The sequence below is a fragment of the Pseudophryne corroboree genome, chromosome 4 (genome assembly GCF_028390025.1).
Source record: "Pseudophryne corroboree isolate aPseCor3 chromosome 4, aPseCor3.hap2, whole genome shotgun sequence".
NCBI lineage: Eukaryota > Metazoa > Chordata > Amphibia > Anura > Myobatrachidae > Pseudophryne > Pseudophryne corroboree.
Genome location: NC_086447.1, coordinates 550,928,234 through 550,953,844, shown reverse-complemented (window position 1 = coordinate 550,953,844; position 25,611 = coordinate 550,928,234). Strand labels below are relative to the sequence as shown.

General features: G+C 46.6%; 1 protein-coding gene across 3 annotated transcripts in view; it reads left to right on the top strand.

The window, feature by feature from the left end:
- The window catches only part of SLC2A12 (solute carrier family 2 member 12), a 187,531-nt gene that overhangs the window by 122,147 nt on the left and 39,773 nt on the right, over window positions 1-25,611 (top strand). The window contains exons 4-6 of one of the 3 annotated variants that reach the window (XM_063917367.1): window positions 4,465-4,539; window positions 4,613-4,822; window positions 5,429-6,920. The exons of 1 other annotated variant lie outside the window; for it this stretch is intronic. In XM_063917367.1, the coding sequence (XP_063773437.1) occupies window positions 4,465-4,539; window positions 4,613-4,822; window positions 5,429-6,126 (983 nt within the window). In that variant the 3' untranslated portion in view covers window positions 6,127-6,920. Of the gene's footprint in view, window positions 1-4,464; window positions 4,540-4,612; window positions 4,823-5,428; window positions 6,921-9,914; window positions 10,048-25,611 lie in introns of those variants that run through there. One more of the 3 variants, XM_063917368.1, reaches the window with a different exon arrangement.

The following is a 25,611-nucleotide window of genomic DNA, read 5'->3' as shown; positions in this document are numbered from 1 at the left end:
GATTCTCTGAGGCGGTCATCCAAACTAAGTAAAAAGCCCGCAAACCGGCATCTGCTCGGATTTATTACAGGGTCTGGAATTCTTACTTCACCTGGTGTGCTGATAAGAATTATGATGCATACAGATTCAGAACTTCTAGAACTCTGGCTTTTCTGCAAAGAGGCCTGGACTTAGGCCTTCGTCTGGCCTCCCTCAAGGTTCACATATGTGCCTTGTCGGTATGACTTCATAGAAAAATTGCGTCTATACCTGACGTTCATATATTCACTCAGGATGTCTTACAGATTCAACCTCCCTATGTCCCTCCTGTGGCTCCATGGGATCTGTCTGTTGCCCTGAATTCCCTGCAAGAGTCTCCATTTGAACCTCTTGAAACGGTGGACCTTAAATGGCTCACAGCCAAGATCTTGTTTTTACTGGCTACTGCCTCTGCAAGAACGGTATCGGACTTAGGCGTATTGTTCTGTCGTCCACCCTTTCTAATATTTCATCGTGACTGGGCAGTTCTTAGAACTCGTCCAGGTTATTTACCTAAGGTGGTGTCATCTTTTCACCTTAACAAAGAGATTGTGGTTCCGGTCTTTATCTCTTCTGATTTGTCCTCCAAAGAGCGGTCTTTGGATGTGGTATGGGCTCTCTGTATATATGTGGAGAGAACTACCTCACTCAGGAGGTCAGATTCCCTTTTTTGTTTTGTTTAATTTTCACAAACGTGGCTGGCCTGCGAATAAGCAAACCTTGGCCAGATGGATTAGAATGGTGATTGCACAAGCTTATGTGCAGGCTGGTCTCCAAGCTCCTGCTTCTATTAATGCCTATTCTGCTCGGCCTGTTGGACCTTCTTGGGCGGCCCGCCATAGCGCGTCCACAGGACAATTGTGCGAGGCAGCTACGTGGCTCTCTCTGAACACATTTACTAGGTTCTATTCCTTAGATACTCTCGCCTCCCAGATGCTTCCTTTGGACACCAAGTTCTCATACCCGTTAAGGTGCGTCCCCTCCCTTGAGGAACTGCTTTAGGACATCCTCGATGGTTCCCTGTGGAAACCAATGAAACCTGCTGCAGAAAAGGAGAGTTATGGTAGACTTACCATTGTTAACTCTCTTTCTGCGAGGTACATTGGGTTCCACAGGCGCCCACCTTGACGCACCTAGCTTCTGTGGGTTTGTATGGCGTTAGCCGCTGGTCCCTTCTCCTGTCGTGAGAATGTGGTTCTATTGGACTAACATCTACCTTCTCTCTTACCTGCTCCTGCATTGGACTGGTTAATTAAACTGAGCTAACAGTGCCTGGAGGCAGGGTTATAGAGGAGGCCTCAATGCATCCTGGGACAGCCTAAAGCTTTAGCCTGTTAGTGCCTCTGGATCAAGATCCACTCTACCCTGATGTTTCTCTGTGGAACCCAATGTACTTTTGCTTAGAAATTAAGCACACATCGCTCCATGTTTATACCCCATAGCGATAGCGATGCGTGGCCCTGCGCGTCGCTATCGCTGATTCTAGATTGGCCTGCATGCATGCCATATCTAGTCAGATTGCTCACTTCACCTCTGCGTGAAGTGAGCGGTGTTGTTTTTTTTCCTCGCTCAGCACACATAGCGCTGTGTACTGAGCGTCCAGAGATGTGTGCTAAGCGATCTGTGCTAGATCACTCAGCACACATCTCTGGGACACATCTCTACATGTGTACCCCCCTTTAGTCTTTTAAGAAGTTATTGATTGCTTAAGCTATCTTACAATGAAAGAGTTATTTAAAGGGGGGTACACACGTAGCGATTTTTGCTTAATTTCTAAGCAATCTGACTAGATTGTTTAGAAATTAAGCACTGATTGCTCCATGTCTGTGCCCCATAGCGATAGGCCGCGCATCGCTATCGCTGATTTAGATCTTGACTGCATGTAGTAAGGATCGGGCTAGCACACATCACGCTGAGCCCGAATCAATAAGACTAATTGATTGAAGGATAGTTTGTGCTGCAGGGACTGCACAATTGTGACTAAAATGCTCTGTAAACCTGTGGCCTTGATTCCACATAGGGTGGCAGGCTGCTGGGTGATATACGGTAGATAATTACCTAGCAGGGTGTATTGTGTAAATGGTTGGAAGAGAAAATAATCATTGTAGATATTATATTAATCCCTGCCTTCAATATGTCAAGATTTCGCTTCTGTGTTAGCTGAATCCTGAGAGCCTCCATAGGCACAAAGCGAATAGCGGCATCTGAAGATGTCATTAGCCAAGTCCATACAGCTAAGACTAAGGGGGTAATTCAGACCTGGGCCAATATTTACTAATATTCGTGTTTGAGTCGGTTTGTGTAGTGTTTAAACTCGTTTTGTATCGGGTGCATTTTCATGCAACTTTTTGAATCCATATACGCAAAGTTACTAAGCATTCGAGTTTATTGTTTTCGTGTTTTCCGATGTCGATGCCAGTCGGTTTTTTTTGGCACATTTGCGGCCGTCATTCTCGTTTGCGTACGTGTTTTTGTTGTATTTGCTGTTTTTTTTCCTAAGTTAAACGCGGCAGGGGTTTTTTTTTCCCGCGGCCGCATTTTCACTTTTAGTTTCGATTTTCATCCCCGTTCGTGATTGGTTGTGTTTCAGATGGTAGGAGTGTCTGTGCGCAACCATATAAATATGCCCCAAACCGTCCGCACCTCGTGGGTTTAGTTAGTGGTGAGGAGGGAGGTTGTGCTGTGGAGGTTGGTAAGTAGTTGGTTTGGTGAGGAGTTTTTTGGGCGATTTCTGAGTGTAGTATTGTGTTTGAAAGTAGTCTTGTCATTCTTGTAGTCTTGTATTTTGTGGTTTTGTCTAATTTTTGGTCCAAGTAATTTTTTTTTAAAGTCCCTTGTCACTGTGTGTGTGTGTGTGTGTGTGTGTGTGTGTGTGTGTGTGTGTGTGTGTGTGTGTGTGTGTGTGTGTGTGTGATTTGTGCAGTGGTAGTGGAGGAGTGTGTTGTTTGTCTTTTTCTTTTTCTGTGTTAAGTGTTTAGACACACAATTATGTGTGACTCAGAGGTGGGTGAGGTGGAGGGTGTGAGTGAGGGGGAGGAGGTCGGTCAGGTGGAGGAGGTGAGTGTGAGTGAGGTTAGTGAGGTGGAGGAGGTGGGTGAGGTTGCTGCAGCAGCCTCAAGTGACAGTGATAGTGAAAGTCAGAGAGCTCCGCAGCCACGCACCACTACTAAGACTGGGCGGAATGTAAAGTTTAGTTATGCAGAAAATGTGGCATTGGTGCGGGAGCTGATGAAGTATCAGCGCCAGCTATTTGGGCCTGAGTCAGCCAAGGTGCCAACACGGAGGAAGACGGTGTTGTTGGCGAAAGTAGTTGCTGCTGTAAATAGTGAGGGGGTGGTGAAGCGGACGGAGGACACGTGCCGCAAACCGTACTATGACATAAAGCGACGTGTCAAGTCCAAAATGGCCAAGGAGGCGAAGTCGGCTCGCAAAACCGGTGGTGGTCCGCCCTTTATTGCCACATATCTGGACTATGAGGAGCCCATGCGGACTATAATCCCTCCAGAAGTAGTGTCTGCAACCCATGTCCGGGATTCCGATCGCCCCAGGAAGGATGGTGAGCATGTGTATTTGCCTTAACATTCTATGACATTACTTCTGGCTTACTGTATGTTTTAAATGTGTGTCATGTGACGTTGCATATTACTCCCATCTTCAAGTGTGCATCATCAAATACATTGTTTTGGGTCATGTTTTATTCAAAAGTCAATGTAACGTCTTACTTGCTTGTATGTCATGTGGTTTTTGGACAGTACATTTTCCATGTGTAGTTTGGACTTGGTGTGTCATTGAATTGTCCCGCAATAATGTTTTCCTTTTGCACATTGTACATTTTGAAAGTTGGAATATGTTTTTTATTTCAGTTATCCATGTGCAATGTTTCCAAATCAGTGGTTGATATGTTAGAGGCTGGAGTAGTGCAAAGTGTCTTTGAAGGCAGTTACATGTGTAATTTCATTAGTACTCAATGTAATATTGTTTAAGTCAAGGCCACTATTTGCTGGTTCATTTTGAGTCTGTATTTGTACACTGACACAACAACTGCAGACATAGTTACCTTACTGTTTGTTTTTTTTTGTTGGCCTCATATTGTGGTAATGTGTGTTTGGAGTGCCACATCACAGACCTATTTCTATATTGCATCTGTAATTTTTTTCTGAAAATGAAGCTGTGTGTGTTTTGACTTGTTAGTGTTTTTTTTTGGAATTGTGTCCTATGTCTGTGTCCTGTATATGATTCCCTGTGTTGCACTTTCCATAGTGCATATGGCTATTGGACGTTGTTTTGGGTTTGATGTTGTGCTTTTTGTGTTTAATGTCCTTATTTTTAAATTTATAATAAAACATCCATTTTATAAAGATGTAATGTTTATAAGCATAATGGGTGGATGTATTAACAATAGCATGTTTTTTTGTTTCTGTTTTTGTTTTGTTTTTGGATTTACAGTGTTGAAAAAAAGCAGTACTGGTCGTCCTACAGTCACTCCCATCACATCTGATGATGATCACGCTGCGGAAGCAGGTAAAGTGTCCATTGTAGTATAGGTTAGGTTTGTAAATGAATGGCCATAACAAAATGCCACTTTCAATACTAGGTCCATCCAAAGAAGTCTTAAGCAGCAGAAGGCGCACTTCTGGAACACACCACAAAAAACATCTGCCAGCAAAGAAAGCAAGGTCTGATGTCCAGGGCCAACCACAGCAGGCTACCCCGCCACGAAGATTATCTACTGTTTGTTCGGTGCCCCCACTCCAAATTTTGGACACACCTCCAAGACGCCAACCACACTCCCCTCATCTTGATTGTGAGTAACAAACTGTGATAACAATTAAAAATGTCAGATCTTTAAAAAACCATTTACTTAAACTCATTAAGTAAATACCCATCAAAATCTGCTATACTTACCCAAGTCAGTAAAACATGAAATGGAAACCTAACAAAGTGGCCTTCACAACATCCAGTTAAGATATGTATGTCCACATCAGCCAAACAGTAGCACAATGTGTGGAAGATGCTGCAACATAAACTCATGTGTAAGCTTTGCAAATAGTAAGGTTGTTAGAATCATTTACACATGTGTGTTTGTCCTAACATTGCCAACTGCATACAAAAACATTACTATGTTTTGGTTGGAGACACTATGAGGCAACACATTATGGATTACAATGTGTTTTTAGTCAGGAGTATGTCTGATGTACCATACAACTCATGTGTTTGCTTTCAGAATGAAGTAACCAGACACATTTGCCACAAACAGGCATACAGTATGTATGTATTTAAGTAATGAGTGATGATGTTGCTAGGCCGGATATCTGAAAGCACCAGTCCATTACATGTGTTCCATGTTTAGTGCTTTGTACCAATGTATTAAACATATGGATAAGTAACGCATAAATGTTTTTAATTTCAGCTTCTAGTCCTGGTACCAGCATCCCTCCGCAACAACAGCAACACAGTGACATGGATGACACAATCATGTTAGAAATGCATCCAGTAATCGAAGGAATCAGCCCCCCAGCACCTGTGAGTACTCCACCACAGCAAAGCACACCACCACCCCAACACAGCCAAACAACACCAGTAACACAAGGCCCTGATCAAGTGTTCTGGACCATTTGGGCTAGACAGCAGGCCACTAATGAAGATTGCCTGCGTAGGCAGACCCAAATGTTTGCAAGCCTACCATCTCACCTCAGACGAATCAGCAGAAATCTGAGTAGACAAAATGAAACAAACACAAGAATTGCAAATACCATGGAAATCATGCGTGCAGACATTACACATGTCATGGGCAACTTACAGCGCATAATGGAAGAACAGCACAGACAACAGCAAAGCTATATCAACATTTTAGAACGCAATCAAATGATCAATGAATCCATGTCCAGAATTGTAGACAATCAAAATGCTGCAACACGTGAACTCAATGCCACCCTCACTAACCTCAATGAAACACTCCGATCCCTGCAGCAACAGCAAACAAGCAGCAGTTCTGGTACGACTACTCCAAATGTAACGCCAGTGTCGTCACCACCAAGGCGCTCCACCAGAGCATGCCAACATGACAGTGGTAAAGGCAAAGGCCAGGACAAGCAACCACCCAAATAAACATTTTAAAAAAACACACACCCATTTCTTTAAAGAGAAGACAAACAAAACACTTACCAAGTGTATGATTAACAGAATATATATAACACTTTGCTCCTTGACAATTTGTACAACATCATTAATTATAACTGGTACAAACAACAACAGGAATTTTGTTTGCAAATTTCTTCTTTATCATCTTTGTATTTTTTGATAGCCGGAAACTGTTGTTTGAGCTGTACATAGATGTTAGCATGCAGAAAGCAGACCACTTGATTTTTTTCTAATCATTACTCTTTCTAGATTCTAATCATTCTTTGAGCCAGCAGACAGACTAATTGGCAGCCAGGCAGAATGTCTTAAGCAGGCAGAAAGCAGACCACTTGATTTTTTTCTAATCATTACTCTTTCTAGATTCTAATCATTCTTTGAGTCAGCAGACAGACTAATTGGCAGCCAGGCAGATTCATCCATGACCAATACAATTTACAATGTGAATTGTAACTGTTTAACATTTCTTCTCTAGATGAATTGACAATAAAAACACAATTGAGTTGGCTAAAAGTGTCCTAATATGTTGGGAATAATATTTAGATAATTCAGTCCGAAAATGACTGACATTATTGTTGTGCCATGTTTGTGTGTGTTAAAAATAAGTAATCAGATTTAAAAACATGATGCAGAAACAACAACATTTGAAATATTTGAAAGTTGAACACAAATGTGTGTAATAATGGATATATGTTGAAAAATGTGTATTGCCTTACAAATCTTCAAGTTTTGGCCTGCAAACATAAGGAAATAAATTATTCTGCATGAGAGAAGTTTGTGTCCCTTTTATAAGCATCCTAATTCAGGTTAGAATGATTTGTACGTGTCAACACATGTAAACACGGATGAAAAAAGCAGGTCTATTTTTTTGCCGCTTTTTTTACCGAATCGCAAAAAAATACGACCGCAATTGAGCACTCAGAAACTAACACCCAAATACGAATGAATAGTGAATGCCCGTATTCTATGAAATAAAAGCCGCGTTTAACCGATGGTCTATTCATTCGTATTTGTGAACGTTGTCATTCAAACCATTACGAATAGTCCAAACACTGCCGAGATTGGTGCTTAGTGAATTCCCGGATTGGGACTTAGAAAAAAAAACACAAATCGGACAAACTCGAATTTTTAGTAAATACTGGCCCTGATCGTAGCAGCAAATTTGTTAGCTAATGGGCAAAACCATGTGCACTGCAGGGAGGGGGGCAGATATAACATGTGCAGAGAGAGTAGATTTGGTTCGGGGGTGTTCAAACTGAAATCTAAATTGCAGTGTAAAAAGAAAGCAGCCAGTATTTACCCTGCACAGAAACAATACAACCCACCCAAATCTAACTCTCTCTGCAAATGTTATATCTGCCCCCCTGCAGTGCACATGGGGGTCATTCCGGCCCATTCGCACGCTGCTGGTTGTCGCAGCGGTGCAAACTGGTCTGGTCTGCGCGGCTGCTGCAATGCGCACGCGCGTCGTTGCCCAGCGACGGCCGTCGCTGGGCAACGACTAGAAGACTGCAGAAAGGGATCGCTAGCGCGATCGAAAGAAGATTGACAGCAGTAAGGTGTTTCGGGGCGGCAACTCACCGTTTCCTGCATCGCTGGATCGATCGCACAGGGTAAGTATCAGTTACCCTGGTCTACTTCTCCACAAAACTGTTTTTGGGGTTCACTACGATATGCCGGCGGTCGGGCTCCCAGCGACCAGCATACCGGCGCCGGGAGCCTTACCGACAGTGTGGCGAGCGCAAATGAGCCCCTTGCAAGCTCGCTGCACTCGCCACGCTACGTGCGCCACGCTATTTTATTCTCCCTCCAGGGGGATCGTGGACCCCCACGAGGGAGAATAAGTGTCGGTATGCCGGCTGTCGGGATCCCGGCGCCGGTATACTGTGCGCCGGGATCCCGTCAGTCGGCATACTGAAAACCACCCCTGTTTTTGCATAGCAGGGCTGCACAAGCGTTCGCAGCCTTGCTATGCAAAAAAGCCCTCCCCCATAGGCGGCATCTAGTTGATCACACGGGCAGCAAAAAGTTGCTACGTGCGATCAACTCGGAATGACCCCCATGTTTTAGCCAAACTGCTAACAAATTTGCTGCTATGATCAGATCTGAAATACCACCTAAGCCAAGCTCCGTAAGGCTAAAGTTTTTGAAGCTTGATGCATAGGGGCAGACCACAGTGCCTATTATGAATAATGGAGACTATAGTCTGCAGCAGGAGCATAACTAGAACTTTGTGGGCCCCATACCAATATTTTGAAAGGGCCCTCAAATCTTCTAGAGACACTACTCTGCAGCACTCCCATGGAGTGGACATACCTACTGCTGACTAGGGGGCATGCTTACTAACGCCTATCATTTTTAATACAAGCATCAAGCCAGTCCTACTTGAAACAAGTTGCAGCATATAGCCTATTACACCTCAAGGGACTTACTCACTGACCTCCTCCGAGCATTCACCAATCCCCAGCCAGCATGCACTAAGCTCCCAGCAATAACCGATCCCCTTCTTGCACATACTGACCCCCTCCCAGCATGCACTGAACCCCTATCAGCACACAATGACCCCCTTCTAGCAGTCACCATCCTCCTTCCAGAACACACTGACCCCCTCCTAGCATGCACCAACCTCCTCCCACCAATCACTGATCTCCATCCAGCACATACTTACGCCCTCCCAGCTTGCACTGAACCCCTCTCAGCACATGCTGACCCCCTCCTAGTAGTCAGCATCCCCCTTTCAGAACACACTGACCACCTCCTAGCATGCACCAACCTCCTCCCACCAATCACTGATCCCCATCCTGCACATACAGACGCCCTCCCAGCATGCACTAAACTCCTCTCAGCACACGCTGATCCCCTCCTAGCAGTCACCATCCCCCTTCTAGAACACACTGACCCCCTCCCAGCAAACCCTCTCAGCACACGCTGACCCCCTCCCAGCAGTCACCATCCCCCTTCTAGAACACACTGACCCCCTCCCAGCACACACACTAATCCACTCCCAACATGAACCTATAGCCTTCCAGTACCCACCAAGCCCCTCCCAGCATGCACTGACCCCCTCCTTCCAGAACACGCCAATCTCCTCCCAGCATGTACTGACTCACTCCCAGCACTCACAGGCATGCTCCCAGCACCCACTGAGCCACTCTATCAGCATACATTGAACCTCTCTCAGTATGCATTGAACACCTCTCAGCTCACACTGACCACTCTCATGTATACACTGACCCCCTCTCAGTATGTACTGACTGCCTATCAGCACACACTGACCCCCACTCTGAGCTCAATGCGACCCCTAACCCACCCCCCCTCCCTCAGCAGCACCAGAACACTTACCTTCCTTTCTTTGGTCTTGTTTCCTGTTCCACCCCCAGTCTAACGGTCACCAACACTGTCCTGTTTGTGGCTGTTTCAGGCCTGGCTCTTCACTTGTTGGACAAAGGGGAACTGATAACTGTACCTCCTCAACCCATGGTAGTTACGCCTTGGTCTGCAGTAGCTACCCTTTGGCAGGAGATATCTGTCATAAATTAGGGTACAGTTATTTCAGCAGACAGTTAACCTACCGGTATGTTTTTGGGACTATGGGAGAAAACTGGAGCACCAATAGAAAATTATACAAACATACAATTCCTATATCTTAGTTTTTGCAAGCAACCTAACAACATTTAATTAATCACACATTGCAAATAGATTTTCATTTTCAGCAGTATGGTAATTTCTCTTGTTCTTCTTTATTTTATTACAAACAGAGACTCTTGGCCTGACGTGGATGATTTTTAGCTATGCTGTGATGAGCCTAGGATCTCTGGTGTTTGTTTTAATGTTTGTCCCAAATACAAAAGGAAGGTCACTGGAGGAAATATCTATGGAACTGGCATCAAGGTAGGTACATTTGGCTACTACTTCACATTTTGGTGACATCAAATGCTCTGAAGCGCTAGGAAAGCATGACCATATACACTTTTCATGTGTATGCCGTTGCCTGATTTGCAACAACTCGGCTATAGTTTACTTCAATGTGGCCGATCTAAAGAAACCCCCCCCTCCCCCCACCAAATCAATTATTTTCTTAATTCAACATAAAAGAAAATTCTCTCACCCTACCCTTTTCACCAGGAAGGTGCTGACGTAAGACGTTTGCAGTGGAGATCCTATTAGACTTTCTTGTGAGCTCTGATTGGCTGAAAAGAGTGATGGGGAAAATATTTTCTCACTGCCTTCCATATATTTAGTTGGTTAAAGTTACAATTAACTGTCACACAGAGACCCTAGGAAGATGGAATGGCTGCTGACTCTTGGAGTCCTCTATAACATTGGGCCTCCAGTAATCACAGTGGCTACACTAAATGTTGTTGCAATCATTTTTGGCCTCCTGTTCTCAAAAGGCCACATCCTCAAGCACCTGGATGGAGTTGATTGTGGCTAGTATCCTAGTATTGTGGTGACTAGGAAAGGAAAATAAGATTTTACTCACCGGTAAATCAATTTCTCGTAGTCCGTAGTGGATGCTGGGGACTCCGTAAGGACCGTGGGGAATAGACGGGCTCCGCAGGAGACTGGGCACTCTAAAGAAAGATTTAGGACTATCTGGTGTGCACTGGCTCCTCCCCCTATGACCCTCCTCCAAGCCTCAGTTAGGAACTGTGCCTGGAAGAGCTGACACAATAAGGAAGGATTTTGAATCCCGGGTAAGACTCATACCAGCCACACCAATCACACCATATAACACGTGATAGGAACCCCGGTTAACAGTATGATAACAATTGGAGCCTCTGAAGAGATGGCTCACAACAAAACCCGATTTTTGTAACAATAACTATGTACAAGTATTGCAGACAATCCGCACTTGGGATGGGCGCCCAGCATCCACTACGGACTACGAGAAATAGATTTACCGGTGAGTAAAATCTTATTTTCTCTGACGTCCTAGTGGATGCTGGGGACTCCATAAGGACCATGGGGATTATACCAAAGCTCCCAAACGGGCGGTTGAGTGCGGATGACTCTGCAGCACCGAATGAGAGAACTCCAGGTCTTCCTCAGCCAGGGAATCAAATTTGTAGAATTTAGCAAACGTGTTTGCCCCTGACCAAGTAGCTGCTCGGCAAAGTTGTAAAGCCGAGACCCCTCGGGCAGCCGCCCAAGATGAGCCCACCTTCCTTGTGGAATGGGCTTTTATTGATTTAGGCTGCGGTAATCCTACCGCAGAATGCGCCAGCTGAATAGTGCTACAAATCCAGCGCGCAATAGACTGCTTAGAAGCAGGAGCACCCAGCTTGTTGGGTGCATACAGGATAAACAGCGAGTCAGTTTTTCTGACTCCAGCCGTCCTGGAAACATAAATTTTCAGGGCCCTGACTACGTCCAGCAACTTGGAATCCTCCAAGTCCCTAGTAGCCGCAGGCACCACAATAGGTTGGTTCAAGTGAAAAGCTGAGACCACCTTCGGGAGAAACTGAGGACGAGTCCTCAATTCTGCCCTATCCATCTGGAAAATCAGATAAGGGCTTTTACAAGACAAAGCCGCCAATTCTGAAACCCGCCTGGCCGAAGCCAGGGCCAACAGTATGACCACTTTCCACGTGAGATATTTTAATTCCACAGTCTTAAGTGGTTCGAACCAATGTGATTTCCGGAATGCCAAAACCACATTGAGATCCCAAGGTGCCACTGGGGGCACAAAAGGAGGCTGAATATGCAGAACTCCTTTGACAAAAGTCTGAACTTCAGGCAGTGAAGCCAGTTCTTTCTGGAAGAAAATCGACAGAGCCGAAATCTGGACCTTGATGGACCCCAATTTGAGGCCCAACGTCACCCCTGCTTGCAGGAAGTGTAGGAATCGACCCAGTTGAAATTCCTCCCTCGGGGCATTCATGGCCTCACACCAAGCAACATATTTCCGCCAAATGCGGTAATAATGTCTTGCGGTGACATCCTTCCTGGCTTTGATCAGGGTAGGGATGACTTCCTCCGGAATACCCTTTTCCTTTAGGATCCGGTGTTCAACCGCCATGCCGTCAAACGCAGCCGCGGTAAGTCTTGGAACAGACAGGGTCCCTGCTGCAGCAGGTCTTGTCTGAGCGGCAGAGGCCAAGGGTCCTCTGCCAGCATCTCTTGAAGTTCCGGGTACCAAGCTCTTCTTGGCCAATCCGGAACCACGAGTATGGTTTTCACTCCTCGCATTCTTATTATTCTCAGTACCTTGGGTATGAGAGGTAGAGGAGGAAACACATAAACCGACTGGTACACCCACGGTGTCACTAGAGCGTCCACAGCGATCGCCTGAGGGTCCCTTGACCTGGCGCAATATCTTTTCAACTTTTTGTTGAGGCGGGACGCCATCATGTCCACCCGTGGTCATTCCCAACGGTTTACCCGCATTTGGAAAACTTCTGGAAGAAGTCCCCATTCTCCCGGGTGTAGGTCGCCCATTGGAGAATCCTTGTGGCTTCTGCCATCGCCATCCTGCTTCTTGTGCCGCCCTGTCTGTTTACATGGGCGACCGCCGTGATGTTGTCTAATTGGATCAGTACCGGCTGGTTCTGAAGCAGGGGCCTTGCTTTGCTTAGGGCATTGTAAATGGCCCTTAGCTCCAGAATATTTATGTGAAGCGAAATCTCCTTGGAAATTTCTTCCCTGTGTGACTGCACCCCAGCCCCGAAGGCTGGCCTCCGTGGTCACCAGGACCCAGTCCTGTATTCCGAATCTGCGGCCCTCTAGTAGATGAGCCCTCTGCAGCCACCACAGCAGCGACACCCTGTTTCTTGCCGACAGGGTTATCCGCTGTTGTATCTGTAGATGGGACCCGGACCATTTGTCCCACAGGTCCCACTGGAACGTCCTTGCGTGGAACTTCTGAATGGAATTATGCTTCGTACGAAGCTACCATTTTTTCCAGGACTCGTGTGCTTCCACTAGAAGAAACACTCTTTTCTGGTCTGTGTCCAGAATCATTCCCAGGAACAGAAGACGTGTCGTCGGGACCAGCTGTGACTTTGGAATATTGAGAATCCAGTCGTGCTGTTGTAGCACTTCCCGAGAGAGTGCTACCCCCACTACCAACTGTTCTTTGGACCTCGCCTTTATCAGGAGATCGTCCAAGTACGGGATAATAAAAACTTCCTTCTTGCGAAGGAGTATCATCATTTCGGCCATTACCTTGGTAAAGACCTTCGGTGCCGTGGACAACTCCAACGGCAGCGTCTGGAACTGATAGTGACAGTCCTGTACCACACATCTGAGGTACTCCTGGTGAGGAGGGTAAATGGGGACATACAGGTACGCATCCTTGATGTCCAGGGAGACCCTGTAATCCCCCTCGTCCAGGCTCGTAATAACCGCCCTGAGCGATTCCATCTTGAACTTGAATCTTCTGATATAAAAGTTCAAGTATTTTAATTTTAAGATGGGTCTCACCGAACCGTTCTGTTTCGGTACCACAACCATTGTGGAATAGTAACCCCTTCCTTGCTGAAGGAGGGGCACCTTGACAATCACTTGTTGTGATTATAGTGTTGAATAGCCACCAACACCGCCTCCCTGGCAGAGGGAGGTGCCGGTAAGGCAGATTTTAGGAAACGGCGGGGGGAAGAACGTCTCGAACTCCAGCCTGTACCCCTGAGATACTACTTGAAGGACCCAGGGATCCATGTGAGAGAGCCCACTGGGCGCTGAAATTTCTGAGACGGGCCACCACCGTACCCGGGTCCGCCTGAGCAGCCCCAGCGTCATGCTGTGGACTTACCGGACGCAGGGAGGACTTCTGCTCTTGGGAACTAGCTGTGTGCTGCAGCTTTTTCCTCTACCTTTGCCTCTCGGCAGAAAGGATGAGCCTCTAGCCCTCTTGCTTTTCTGGGGCCGAAAGGACTGTACTTGATGATACGGTGCTTTCTTTTGTTGTGGGGTAGCCTGTGGCAAAAAAGTCGATTTCCCAGCAGTAGCTGTGGAAACGAGGTCTGAAAGACCATCCCCAAACAGTTTTACCCCCTTATAGGGCAAAACTTCCATGTGCCGATTCGAGTCGGCATCGCCTGACCATTGCCGAGTCCATAACCCCCGTCTGGCGGCAATGGACCTAGCGCTTATTTTTGATGCCAGCCGGCAAATATCCCTCTGTGCATCACGCATGTATAAGACCACGTCTTTTATATGCTCTATTGTCAGCAAAATATTGTCCCTATCTATAGTTATTTTCCGACAGGGAATCTGACCACGCAGCGGGAGCACTGCACATCCATGCCGAAGCAATGGCTGGTCGCAATATAATGCCCGGGTGTGTGACTATATCTTTCAGGGTAACCCCCTGCTTTTTATCAGCAGGTTCCTTCAGGGCGGCCGTATCCGGAGACGGTAGTGCCACCTTTTCTGATAAGCGTGTAAGCGCTGTATCTACCCTATGGGCTGTTTCCCAACGTGACCTATCCTCTGGCGGGAAAGGGTACGCTGCCAATTACCGTTTAGAAATTATCAATTTCTTACCGGGGGAAGACCACGCTTCCTCACACACCTCATTTAATTTCTCAGATGCAGGAAAAACTACTGGTAGTTTTCTCTCACCAAACATAATACCCTTTTATGTGGTACCTGGGGTATTATCATAAATGTGTAATACATTTTTCATTGCCTCAATCATGTAACGGGTGGACCTATTTGGAGGGTACACTCGTCTCATCGTCGTCGACACTGGAGTCGGTATCCGTGTCGACATCTGTTTCTGCCATCTGAGGTAGCGGGCGTTTTTAGAGCCCCCCATGACATTTGAGACGCTGGAACAGGCACAAGCTGAGTAGCCGGCTGTTCTGTGTCGTCGACCTTTTGTGTAAGGAGTTGACACTTTCATGTAATCCTTCCATAAGTCCAACCACACCGGTGTCGATCCCGCAGGGGGTGACATCACATTTACAGGCATTCGCTCCGCCTCCACATCATTATCCTCCTCATACATGTCGACACAGCCGTACCGACACACAGCACACACACAGGGAATGCTCTGACAGAGGACAGGACCCCACAAAGCCCTTTGGGGAGACAGAGGGAGAGTATGCCAGCACACACCAGGGCGCTATATATCACAGGGATATCACATATAAAGAGTGTTTTCCCTTATAGCTGCCTATATATATTGTATACTGCGCCTAAATTGTGCCCCCCCTCTCTTTTTAACCCTTTCTGTAGTGTATTGACTGCAGGGGAGAGCCAGGGAGCTTCCCTCCAACGGAGCTGTGAGGGAAAAATGGCGCCAGTGTGCTGAAGGAGATAGCTCCGCCCCTTTTTCGCTGACTTTCTCCCGCATTTTTATGGATTCTGGCAGGGGTTAAAAAGCACCTATATAGCCTCTGGGGCTATATATGGTGCCAGTTTGCCAGCCAAGGTGTCAGTATTGCTGCTCAGGGCACCCCCCCCAGCGCCCTGCACCCATCAGCGACCGCAGTGTGTGGTGTGCATGAGGAGCAATGGCGCACAGCTGCAGTGCTGTGCGCTACCTTGGAGAAGACAGAAGTCTTCAGCCGCCGATTTTCCAGACCACCTTCTTGCTTCTGGCTCTGTAAGGGGGACGGCGGCGCGGCTCCGGGAACGGACGACGAGGTCGGGTCCTGTGTTCGATCCCTCTGGAGCTAATGGTGTCCAGTAGCCTAAGAAGCCCAAGCTACCACCACTTAGGTAGGTTCGCTTCTTCTCCCCTTAGTCCCTCGATGCAGTGAGCCTGTTGCCAGCAGGTCTCACTGAAAATAAAAAACCTAACAAACACTTTCTTCCTAGGAGCTCAGGAGAGCCCCTAGTGTGCATCCAGCTCAGCCGGGCACAGAAATCTAACTGAGGCTTGGAGGAGGGTCATAGGGGGAGGAGCCAGTGCACACCAGATAGTCCTAAATCTTTCTTTAGAGTGCCCAGTCTCCTGCGGAGCCCGTCTATACCCCATGGTCCTTACGGAGTCCCCAGCATCCACTAGGACGTCAGAGAAAATGGAAATGGGCAAAGAGTCCTCGACACCACATGTCCATTACTCAGCAGCTTCTTCCCCGTCCACTGTAATACATTTTCTCTAACGTCCTAGTGGATGCTGGGTACTCCGTAAGGACCATGGGGTATAGACGGGCTCCGCAGGAGACTGGGCACTCTTAAAAGAAAGATTAGGTACTATATCTGGTGTGCACTGGCTCCTCCCTCTATGCCCCTCCTCCAGACCTCAGTTAGTATCTGTGGCCGGCCAGAGCTGGATGCACCCTAGGGGCTCTCCTGAGCTTCCTAGAAAAGAAAGTATTTGTTAGGTTTTTTATTTTCAGTGAGATCTGCTGGCAACAGACTCACTGCTACGTGGGACTGAGGGGAGAGAAGCGAACCTACCTGCTTGCAGCTAGCTTGGGCTTCTAAGGCTACTGCACACCATTAGCTCCAGAGGGATCGAACACAGGCCCAGTCCTCGGTCGTCCGGTCCCGGAGCCGCGCCGCCGTCCCCCTTGCAGAGCCAGAAGAACGAAGAGAAGTTGAAAATCGGCGGCTGAAGACTCCGGTCTTCATTAAGGTAGCACACAGCACTGCAGCTGTGCGCCATTGCTCCCTTAGCACACCACACACTCCGGTCACTGATGGGTGCAGGGCACTGGGGGGGGGCGCCCTGGGCAGCAACTAGATTACCTTACTTGGCGAAAAGCACATAATACAGTCTGATACACTGTATATTTGCATTAACCCCCGCCATTAAAGTACATAAAAGGACAGAAGCCCGCCGCTGAGGGGGCCGGGCCTTCTTCCTCAGCACACCGGCGCCATTTTCTCTTCACAGCTCAGCTGGAAGGAAGCTACCCAGGCTCTCCCCTGCAGTATCCTGGTACACAAAGGGTAAAAAAGAGAGGGGGGCACATAAATTTAGGCGCAAAACTGTGTATATAAGCTGCTATAGGGGAAATATCACTCAGTATAGTGTACATCCCTGTATTATATAGCGCTGTGGTGTGTGCTGGCATACTCTCTCTCTGTCTCTCCAAAGGGCCTGGTGGGGAAACTGTCTTCAAATAGAGCATCCCCTGTGTGTGTGGTGTGTCGGTACGCGTGTGTCGACATGTCTGAGGTAAAAGGCTCCTCTAAGGAGGTGATAGAGCGGATAAGTGTGTGGGAGGGTGTCTCCATCAACAACGCCGACACCTGTTTGGATATGTGTAAGTGCTGAAGTAAAATTATTGCACAAAAGGTTAGGGAACAGAAAGGAAATCTACCCTGGTCTGTCCCTATGTCACAGAGTCCTTCAGAGTCTCTCTATGTTCACAATCCAAAATAACAAAGTATCGACACGGAGTTAACTCCACTGTCGACTACGATAATGCAAAGTTACAGCCAAGAGGGCTAAAAGATATTCAATATATGATTATTGGAATAAAAGATGATTTGCATATCACTGATGACTCATCTGTCCCTGACACGAGAGTACACATGTTAAGGGGAAGAATGCTGAGGTAAATTTCCCTCCTCTCATGAGGAAAAAGAGCGGGAATCTCCAGACAAGAGACGGCAGCTTCCCACAAGAGAATTCTCAGGCTGTATCCTTTCCCCACTAGGGCCAGGATGTGTTGAGAATCTTCCCCTTGGGTGTCCTGTTTGCACTAGCTATTCTCAGGGATCCTGCAGATAGCGTGCACATTCTAGTATACTACCCAGACCGGCGATTGTGTCGGCATGGGTTTATAGCGCTGTGGCAGCGTGGACAGGTACCTTATCAGCAGAGATTGAGACCCTAGTATTCATATAAATATTTTAAGATGCTGTCTTAAGTGATAGATATATAATTATAAAGCATGCCCAAAGGAACATGAGTATACTGGGTCCTAGAGACAAAAGCTATGTCGATTTCTGCTTGACGTGTCCTGTAGAATATACATTGGACAGATGATGCCGACTTAAGAGGCATGTGGAAGGCTGAGGATTGTGTGGAGAAAGGTTCTCGGGCCTGGTCTCCACAGTTATAGCTGGTAATTCTGATATTTTGTCTTATATTCCTTCACAGCCTAGGAAAGCACGACATTATTAAATGCAGCTTTTCGAATAAAGAAACAAGAAAGTCTGAGGTGCGTCCTTTCTTGTCAGAGCCGGGGGCAGAGGAAAGAAGCTGTACAACACAGCTAGTCCCCAGGAACAGAAGTCCTCCCCGGCCTTTACAAAAATCCACCGCATGTCGCTGGGGCTCCACAGGCGGAGCTAGGCCCGGTGGGGACACGCCTTCGTAAGTTCAGCCACAAGTGGGTTCACTCCCTGTTAGATCCCTGGGCAATAGAAATTGTATCGCAGGGATACAGGCTGGACTGTGAGAAGATGCCCCCTCACCGAGTACCCGGCGGGCTTCCCCCCAAGAGAGGGAGCCAGTGTTAACTGCAATTCGAAAATTGTATCTTCAACAGGTGGTGGTCAAGGGTCCCCTCCTTCAACAAGAGGGTGTTATTATTCGACCATGTTATAATCCCAAAACCAGACGGTTCGGTTAGACCCATATTGTATTAAAATCCCTGAAGGTTCAGGTTCAAGATGGAATCGCTAAGAGCGGTCATTGCATGCCTGAAATGAATCGGGACATAAGGGATGCATACCTTCGTGTCCCCATTTATCCACCTCATCAGGCGTACCTCAGAATTGCGGTACGGGATTGTCATTACCAATTTCACCAAGGTAATGGCGGATATGATGGTGCTCCTGCGGAAGCAAGGTGTCACTATTATCACATACTTGGATGATCTCCTCATAAAAGCGAGATCAAGAGAGCAGTTGCTGGACAGCGTATCACCTTCTCTGGAAGTGAAACGGCAACACGACTGGATTCTATATATTCCAAAGTCGCAGTTGGTTCCTACAGCTCATCTGCCTCGCCTAGGCATGATCCTAGACACAGACCAGAAGAGGGTTTATCTCCCGATAGAGAGAGCTCAGGAGCTCATGACACTGGTCAGGAATCCATTGAAAACCAAAACAGGTGTCAGTGCATCACTGCACTCGAGTCCTGGGAAGGATGATGGCATCATACGAGGCCATCCCCTTCGGCTGGTTCCATGCAAGGACAATGGAACTTACTGGACAAGTGGTCCGGATCACATCTTCAGATGCATCGGTTAATCACCCTATCCCCCAGGGCCAGGGTGTCTCTCCTGTGGTGGCTGCGGAGTGCTCACCTTCTCGAGGGCCGCAGATTCGGCATTCAGGACTGGGTCCTGGTGACCACGGATGCAAGCCTCCGAGGGTGGGGGGCAGTTACACAGGGAAGAAAATTCCAAGGTTTGTGGTCAAGCCAACAGACTTGCCTTCACATCAATATCCTGGAACTAAGGGCCATATACAATGCCCTAAGTCAAGCGGAGTTCCTGCTTCGCGACCAACCGGTTCTGATCCAGTCAGACCGCAGGGGCTCATGTAAACCGCCAGGGCGGCACAAGGAGCAGGGTGGCGAGGGTAGAAGCCACCAGAATTCTTCGCTGGGCGGAGAATCAAGTAAGCGCACTGTCAGCAGTGTTCATTCCGGGAGTGGACACGACCTCCACCCGGGAAAGTGGTGACTTCATCAGGAAGTCTTCACGCAGTTTTGCAAATTGATGGAAACTGCCTCAGGTGGACTACATGGCGTCCCACCTCAATAAAAAGGTTTTACGCTGGGTCAAGGGACTCTCAGGCGATAGCTGTGGTCGCACTAGTAACACCGTGGGTGTTCCAGTCGGTCTATATATTCCCTCCTCTTCCTCTCAGACCCAAGGGCTGAGAATTGTAATAAACGGAGGAGTGTGAACAATATTCTTTGCTCCGGATTGGCCAAGAAGGACTCGGTACCCGGAACTGCAAGAAATGCTCTCAGAGGACCCATGGCCTCTGCCTCTCGGTCAGGACATGTTGCAACAGGGACCCTGTCTGATCCAAGATTTACCGCAGCTGCGTTGGACGGCATGGCGGTTGAACGCCGGATCCTAGCGGAAAAGGGCATTCCGGATGCAGTTATTCCTATGCTGATAAAGGCTAGGAAAGACGTGACAGCAAGACTTTTTCACTGTATATGGCGAAAATAGGTTGCTTGGTGTGTGGCCGGGAAGGCCCTACAGAGGAATTCCAGGGGGGTCGATTCCTGCACTTCCTACAGTCAGGAGTGACTATGGGCCTAAAATTAGGATCCATAAAGGCCAAGATTTCGGCCCTATCCCTTTTTCTCTCAAAAAGAACTGGCTTCACTGCCTGAAGTTCGGACGTTGTTACAGGGGTGCTGCATATTCAGCCCCTTTTGTGCCTCCAGTGGCACCTTGGGATCTTAACGTGTGTTGGATTCCTAAAATCCCACTGGTTTGAGCCACTTAAGACCGTAGAGCTAAAATATCTCACATGGAAAGTGGTCATGCTTTTGGCCTTAGCTTGGACTAGGCGTGTGTCAGAATTGGCGGCTTTGTCATGTAAAAGCCCATATCTGATCTTCCATATGGAAAGGGCAGAATGGAGGACTCGTCCCCAATTTCTCCCTAAGGTGGTATCATCGTTTCATTTGAACCAACCTATTGTGGTGCCTGCGGCTACTAGGGACTTGGAGGATTCCAAGTTGCTGGACGTAGTCCGGGCCCTGAAACTTTGTTTCCAGGACGGCTAGAGTTAGAAAAACTGACTCGCTATTTATCCTGCATGCACCCAACAAGCTGGGTGCTCCTGCTTCAAAGCAGACTATTGCTCGCTGGATCTGTAGCACCATTCAGCTTGCACATTCTGCGGCTGGACTGCCGCATCCTAAATCAGTAAAAGCCCATTCCACGAGGAAGGTGGGCTCTTCTTGGGCGGCTGCCCGAGGGGTCTCGGCTTTACAGCTTTGCCGAGCTGCTACTTGGTCGGGTTCAAACACTTTTGCAAAATTCTACAAGTTTGATACCCTGGCTGAAGAGGACCTTGAGTTTGCTCATTCGGTGCTGCAGAGTCATCCGCACTCTCCCGCCCGTTTGGGAGCTTTGGTATAATCCCCATGGTCCTTACGGAGTACCCAGCATCCATTAGGACGTCAGAGAAAATAAGAATTTACTCACCGGTAATTCTATTTCTCGTAGTCCGTAGTGGATGCTGGGAGCCCGTCCCAAGTGCGGACTCTCTGCAATACATGTATATAGTTATTGCTTAACTAAAGGGTTATTGTATGAGCCATCTGTTGAGAGAGGCTCAGTTATTGTTCATACTGTTAACTGGGTATAGTTATCACGAGTTGTACAGTGTGATTGGTGTGGCTGGTATGAGTCTTACCCTGGATTCCAAATCCTTTCCTAGTAATGTCAGCTCTCCCGGGCACAGTTTCCCTAACTGAGGTCTGGAGGAGGGGCATAGAGGGAGGAGCCAGTGCACACCAGATATAGTACCTAATCTTTCTTTTAAGAGTGCCCAGTCTCCTGCGGAGCACGTCTATACCCCATGGTCCTTACAGAGTACCCAGCATCCACTACGGACTACGAGAAATAGAATTACCGGTGAGTAAATTCTTATTTTTGCCAGCCCTTGGTCCACTGCTATCCATTACTAAGCTTATAGCTTTAATGTAGGGGAAGTTGGTTAAGCAATCACGAGACTTTCTGATTTCTTTTACCATTAGAAGGAGATATGAGGTGGGTGGAATAGTCCAGCTTCCTTGTTTTAGTACTGATTATTTATGAAATTGTTCTTTAAATGTTTAAAGTTGGAATTGAAATTATATTTTACTTTTAGCTTTAAATGAAGGCCGGACATTCATTAAAAAATTCTGAAAAGCTTAGTTAAGGTTCTATGTAAAGCTACTGTCTACTTACCTAACCCACCTCAAGCATTTTTTGTTCTCATCATTCAAACAGTAAAATACATTACTGATTACATAATAAAGGATTCCACTGATGTTAACATCAGGAATCACCTTGGTGCACCATAATAGCAATTTAGTACATCAGCTACAAACTTTCACCAGCCTAGTGCTGGTTACACACTGAAAGTACAGATCTTATTGGTTGCTATGGATTTAGGGCCTAATTCAGACCTGATCGCTGTTGTGCGATTTCGGATGATGAGCGATTATCAACTGTGCATGCGTATGGTTTGCAATGCGTACGCGTGAGGTCAAACTGCGAAAGAATGGTGCGAAAATTTAGATAGCTAGGTGTACGCAAGTTGGTTGACAGGAAGCGGACGTTTGTGGGTGGTAACTGCCCATTTTCTGGGAGTGTCAGGAAAAACGCAGGCGTGCCGGAGCGTTTTCAGGGAGGGTGTCTGATGTCAGCTCCGGCCCCGAACAACCTGTTTCTATCACATTGTAGGAGTTAGTCCTGGGCTACGCACAGACTGCACATACTGGAAAAATCATTCGATGGTGAGTGAGTTGCGAATGGATTTGCAGCTGTCCGCTGTTTGGCAAAGTTTTCGTACTGCGTACGCATGTATTCACACACTTGCACAGGGCGGGTTTTCACTCTCTTGGTGGCAGCTATCAGATCGCAGCCCCCTGCATAAACACAGGGAAGCGATCAGGTCTGAATTAGGCCATTAGTGCAGATTGACACCTATCACAAAGTTAGTCAATAATTCCTAATTTGGTAAAACCCATATCTACAGAATAATGAATCTCTACAGAGATGAAAGGAATTAAGCTATCAATTTACATACAAAGCAGAATTATTATTTTTTTAAACACATTTTTTCTTTATTGAAGCATAACAGTTACAAATAAAACATCAAAGTACTTTCAATGTCAGTACAAGATAACACACAGTGGGGCCGATGTAAGAACGTGCGCTATGTGCATTTTGCACATTGCGCACATTATATCCTGCTGTTACCACTTCCCCTGAATGTAAGAAGCGGCTCACAATCTGGGTTGGAACGAATGCACACAGCACATACAACAATATTGCCTGCCATGCTGCATACATATGAAGGTGCTGGCTACCTTATGTACGACAGCTGAGGTGGCTCTTTGCCTCACGTTAATCCCCCTCTGTCACATCGCCAGGTCGGGGCTGGCACTGCAGCACTGTAGCTGCTTCGGGTTTTTTTTTTTTGTACTTTATTGATTGCCCACGGCGTCCTTAGGGCTCAGGGGAACATAATACATTTGGCCAATACAGGTGCCCAGTGCACTGAGATAATGTGGTAAATCGGGACCCGGCAGTTAGCGATCGAAGAGGTTAGTTTAATACATCTGCCCAGTATGAAAATGTATCCAAGTATAACAGGATTAAATTAGCGATATGCTGAACAAAAAAATGTCGTCAACCAATAAACATGTCTGGGAACATGGTGTGAACCTAGATCCACATCCTTCACCATCCATTTAAAAAAAAAAAAAAAAAACCTTATCATATCTGACAGTCCCCATTTTAGCAAGACCAATTTAGAGCAATGACCTTTGTCACCAATGCTGGGACTGTAAGCAGCTGACTTACCACAATGGAGGAGGATGGTTGGGGGCAGCTTTGCAGTGCTTCACATGCCCATACCATGATATGTCCCTATTTGAATGCATGTAGACTGTCACCCATTACAAAATTGAAAATGTTGGAGCTATACTGTTGTGTGGCCTCCATAGAGCTAAAGAGAATGAGTCATTAGTTAGTATTTAACTATGAAGGATTGAAGTGTATTATTGCAGTGATAAGACGGCTGCAGTTATCCAACTCCAAAATGTAGAAAACAAGGGGCCATATTTATATTTCATTTATTATTTATTTTATTTTTATTCAACTGTACTTGTACAGAATTCAAAACAATATTGGAGTACTTCAACTTGTAGATGACCATGTAATAAATTGTCAATACCCTCCACACTGCCCGCAGTAATAAATCACCCTTATTTGATTTATGTCATAGTTCGCTTTACAACACCCAATGAGTTCACTGCCATTTGCAAGCCTATCAAAAGAGGAATGTGCAAGTGAAGTACTCAATAAAGCTGTTCCAGTAATACAATGTCAACGCTATTTGCATTATGTAAACAGAGACTTTCCCCTGTAAGATAATGACAATTAACGTGATTATTATTTTATTAAGTCACTTGTTAAAGTGCCCAATATAAATAAACAAGTATTAAGTGAGTCACATGGTGTCATTCTATATTCCCTAGCAGTTAAAGTGATTCTTCTGTAAGAAAAGTACACACTACCCGATGGGTGTCGCTGATCTGGTAAATGCTCTGATCTGACAAAGTGAATATCTCATGCACAGAGGAATTTTATGCTCAGGAAACAATATAGCGCTCCCCAGTCTGAGCCTAGAAAGAGCGTTTGAAGCCATTTATCAACTTTATCAAAGATTCCTGCATACATACTATCCAATTATAGGGTATTAACGGCTGATTGTACCAATAGTGGGGCTAATTAAGGTTAGATCGCATATCGCGATCCAACCAGAATTATTACGATCGCCCCGCAGGCGCATGCGCTGCACCCGTCCCACACATGCGTCCGCACTTTCTGCAGGGAAGCCGCAGAAAATGCAATTGCCTATGCCTGTCAATCAGGCAGAGGCAGTTGTGGGGCGGGATGGGGGGGGGGGGGGGGGTCGGCAACGCTCCATTTCCAGGGCATAGATGGAGCGTTGCGGGGACAGTGTGGTGCAAACGGTGGGGGCGCGACATCAGCTGTCAGAATGCTATCAGTGGCATCCCAGCGTTCACAGTCCTGATGTATCCAGGTAAGTATTTTAACCCTAACCATCCTCTCACTGAGCCGAACCCTAACCGTCCCCTTCCACAGCCTGACCCTAATCCACCAGCAGCCTAACCCTAACCATCCCCTCCCGCAGCTTAACCTTAACCAGCCCCAAAGAGCATAACCCTAAATTTAACCGTAACCCCAGCACTTACTGTAGGGATTCCGCCGTTGGTATTCTGACTGTCGGGATAGCGTCTTCCAGGATCTTGACCGCATCTCCCATAAAACAAGTTAATAACCCAGCTCACCGAGGTAACATAGTATCTAAGGTTGAAAAAAGACAATTGTCCATCGAGTTCAACCTATTTGTGGTCTTCTATGCACGATTATTTTGTAGAAAATTTTGACTGAAGTTGATGACTGCCGTTACGTTTTACCCCTCTTTTTTATAATAACCATAGTGCGTGACTATGCCCCGTAACCCTGGATATCCTTATCCATTAGGGATTTATCTAACCCATTCTTAAAGGTGTTGACTGAGTCTGCCATTACAAGTATATACAGGTAGTATACCCATTTATAGTATTATTACTATAGTTCCTTTACCTACTGTTCAAAACAGTACAATATAATACCTATCATTATATACACCTTCCCTCAATTTCTATTTTTAGGCATATACTTCAACTCTATCGCTAATTATACCCCCTCACAAACACTGCTATCATACCTAATAAATACGAGGGATGTGCAATAACTTTCTGGATGTGCAGTACGTAGAAATAATAGACATAATCTGGCTGTCTGCAGGGCCACTATCAGGGGAAGACTGCAGGGACTAGGGTCC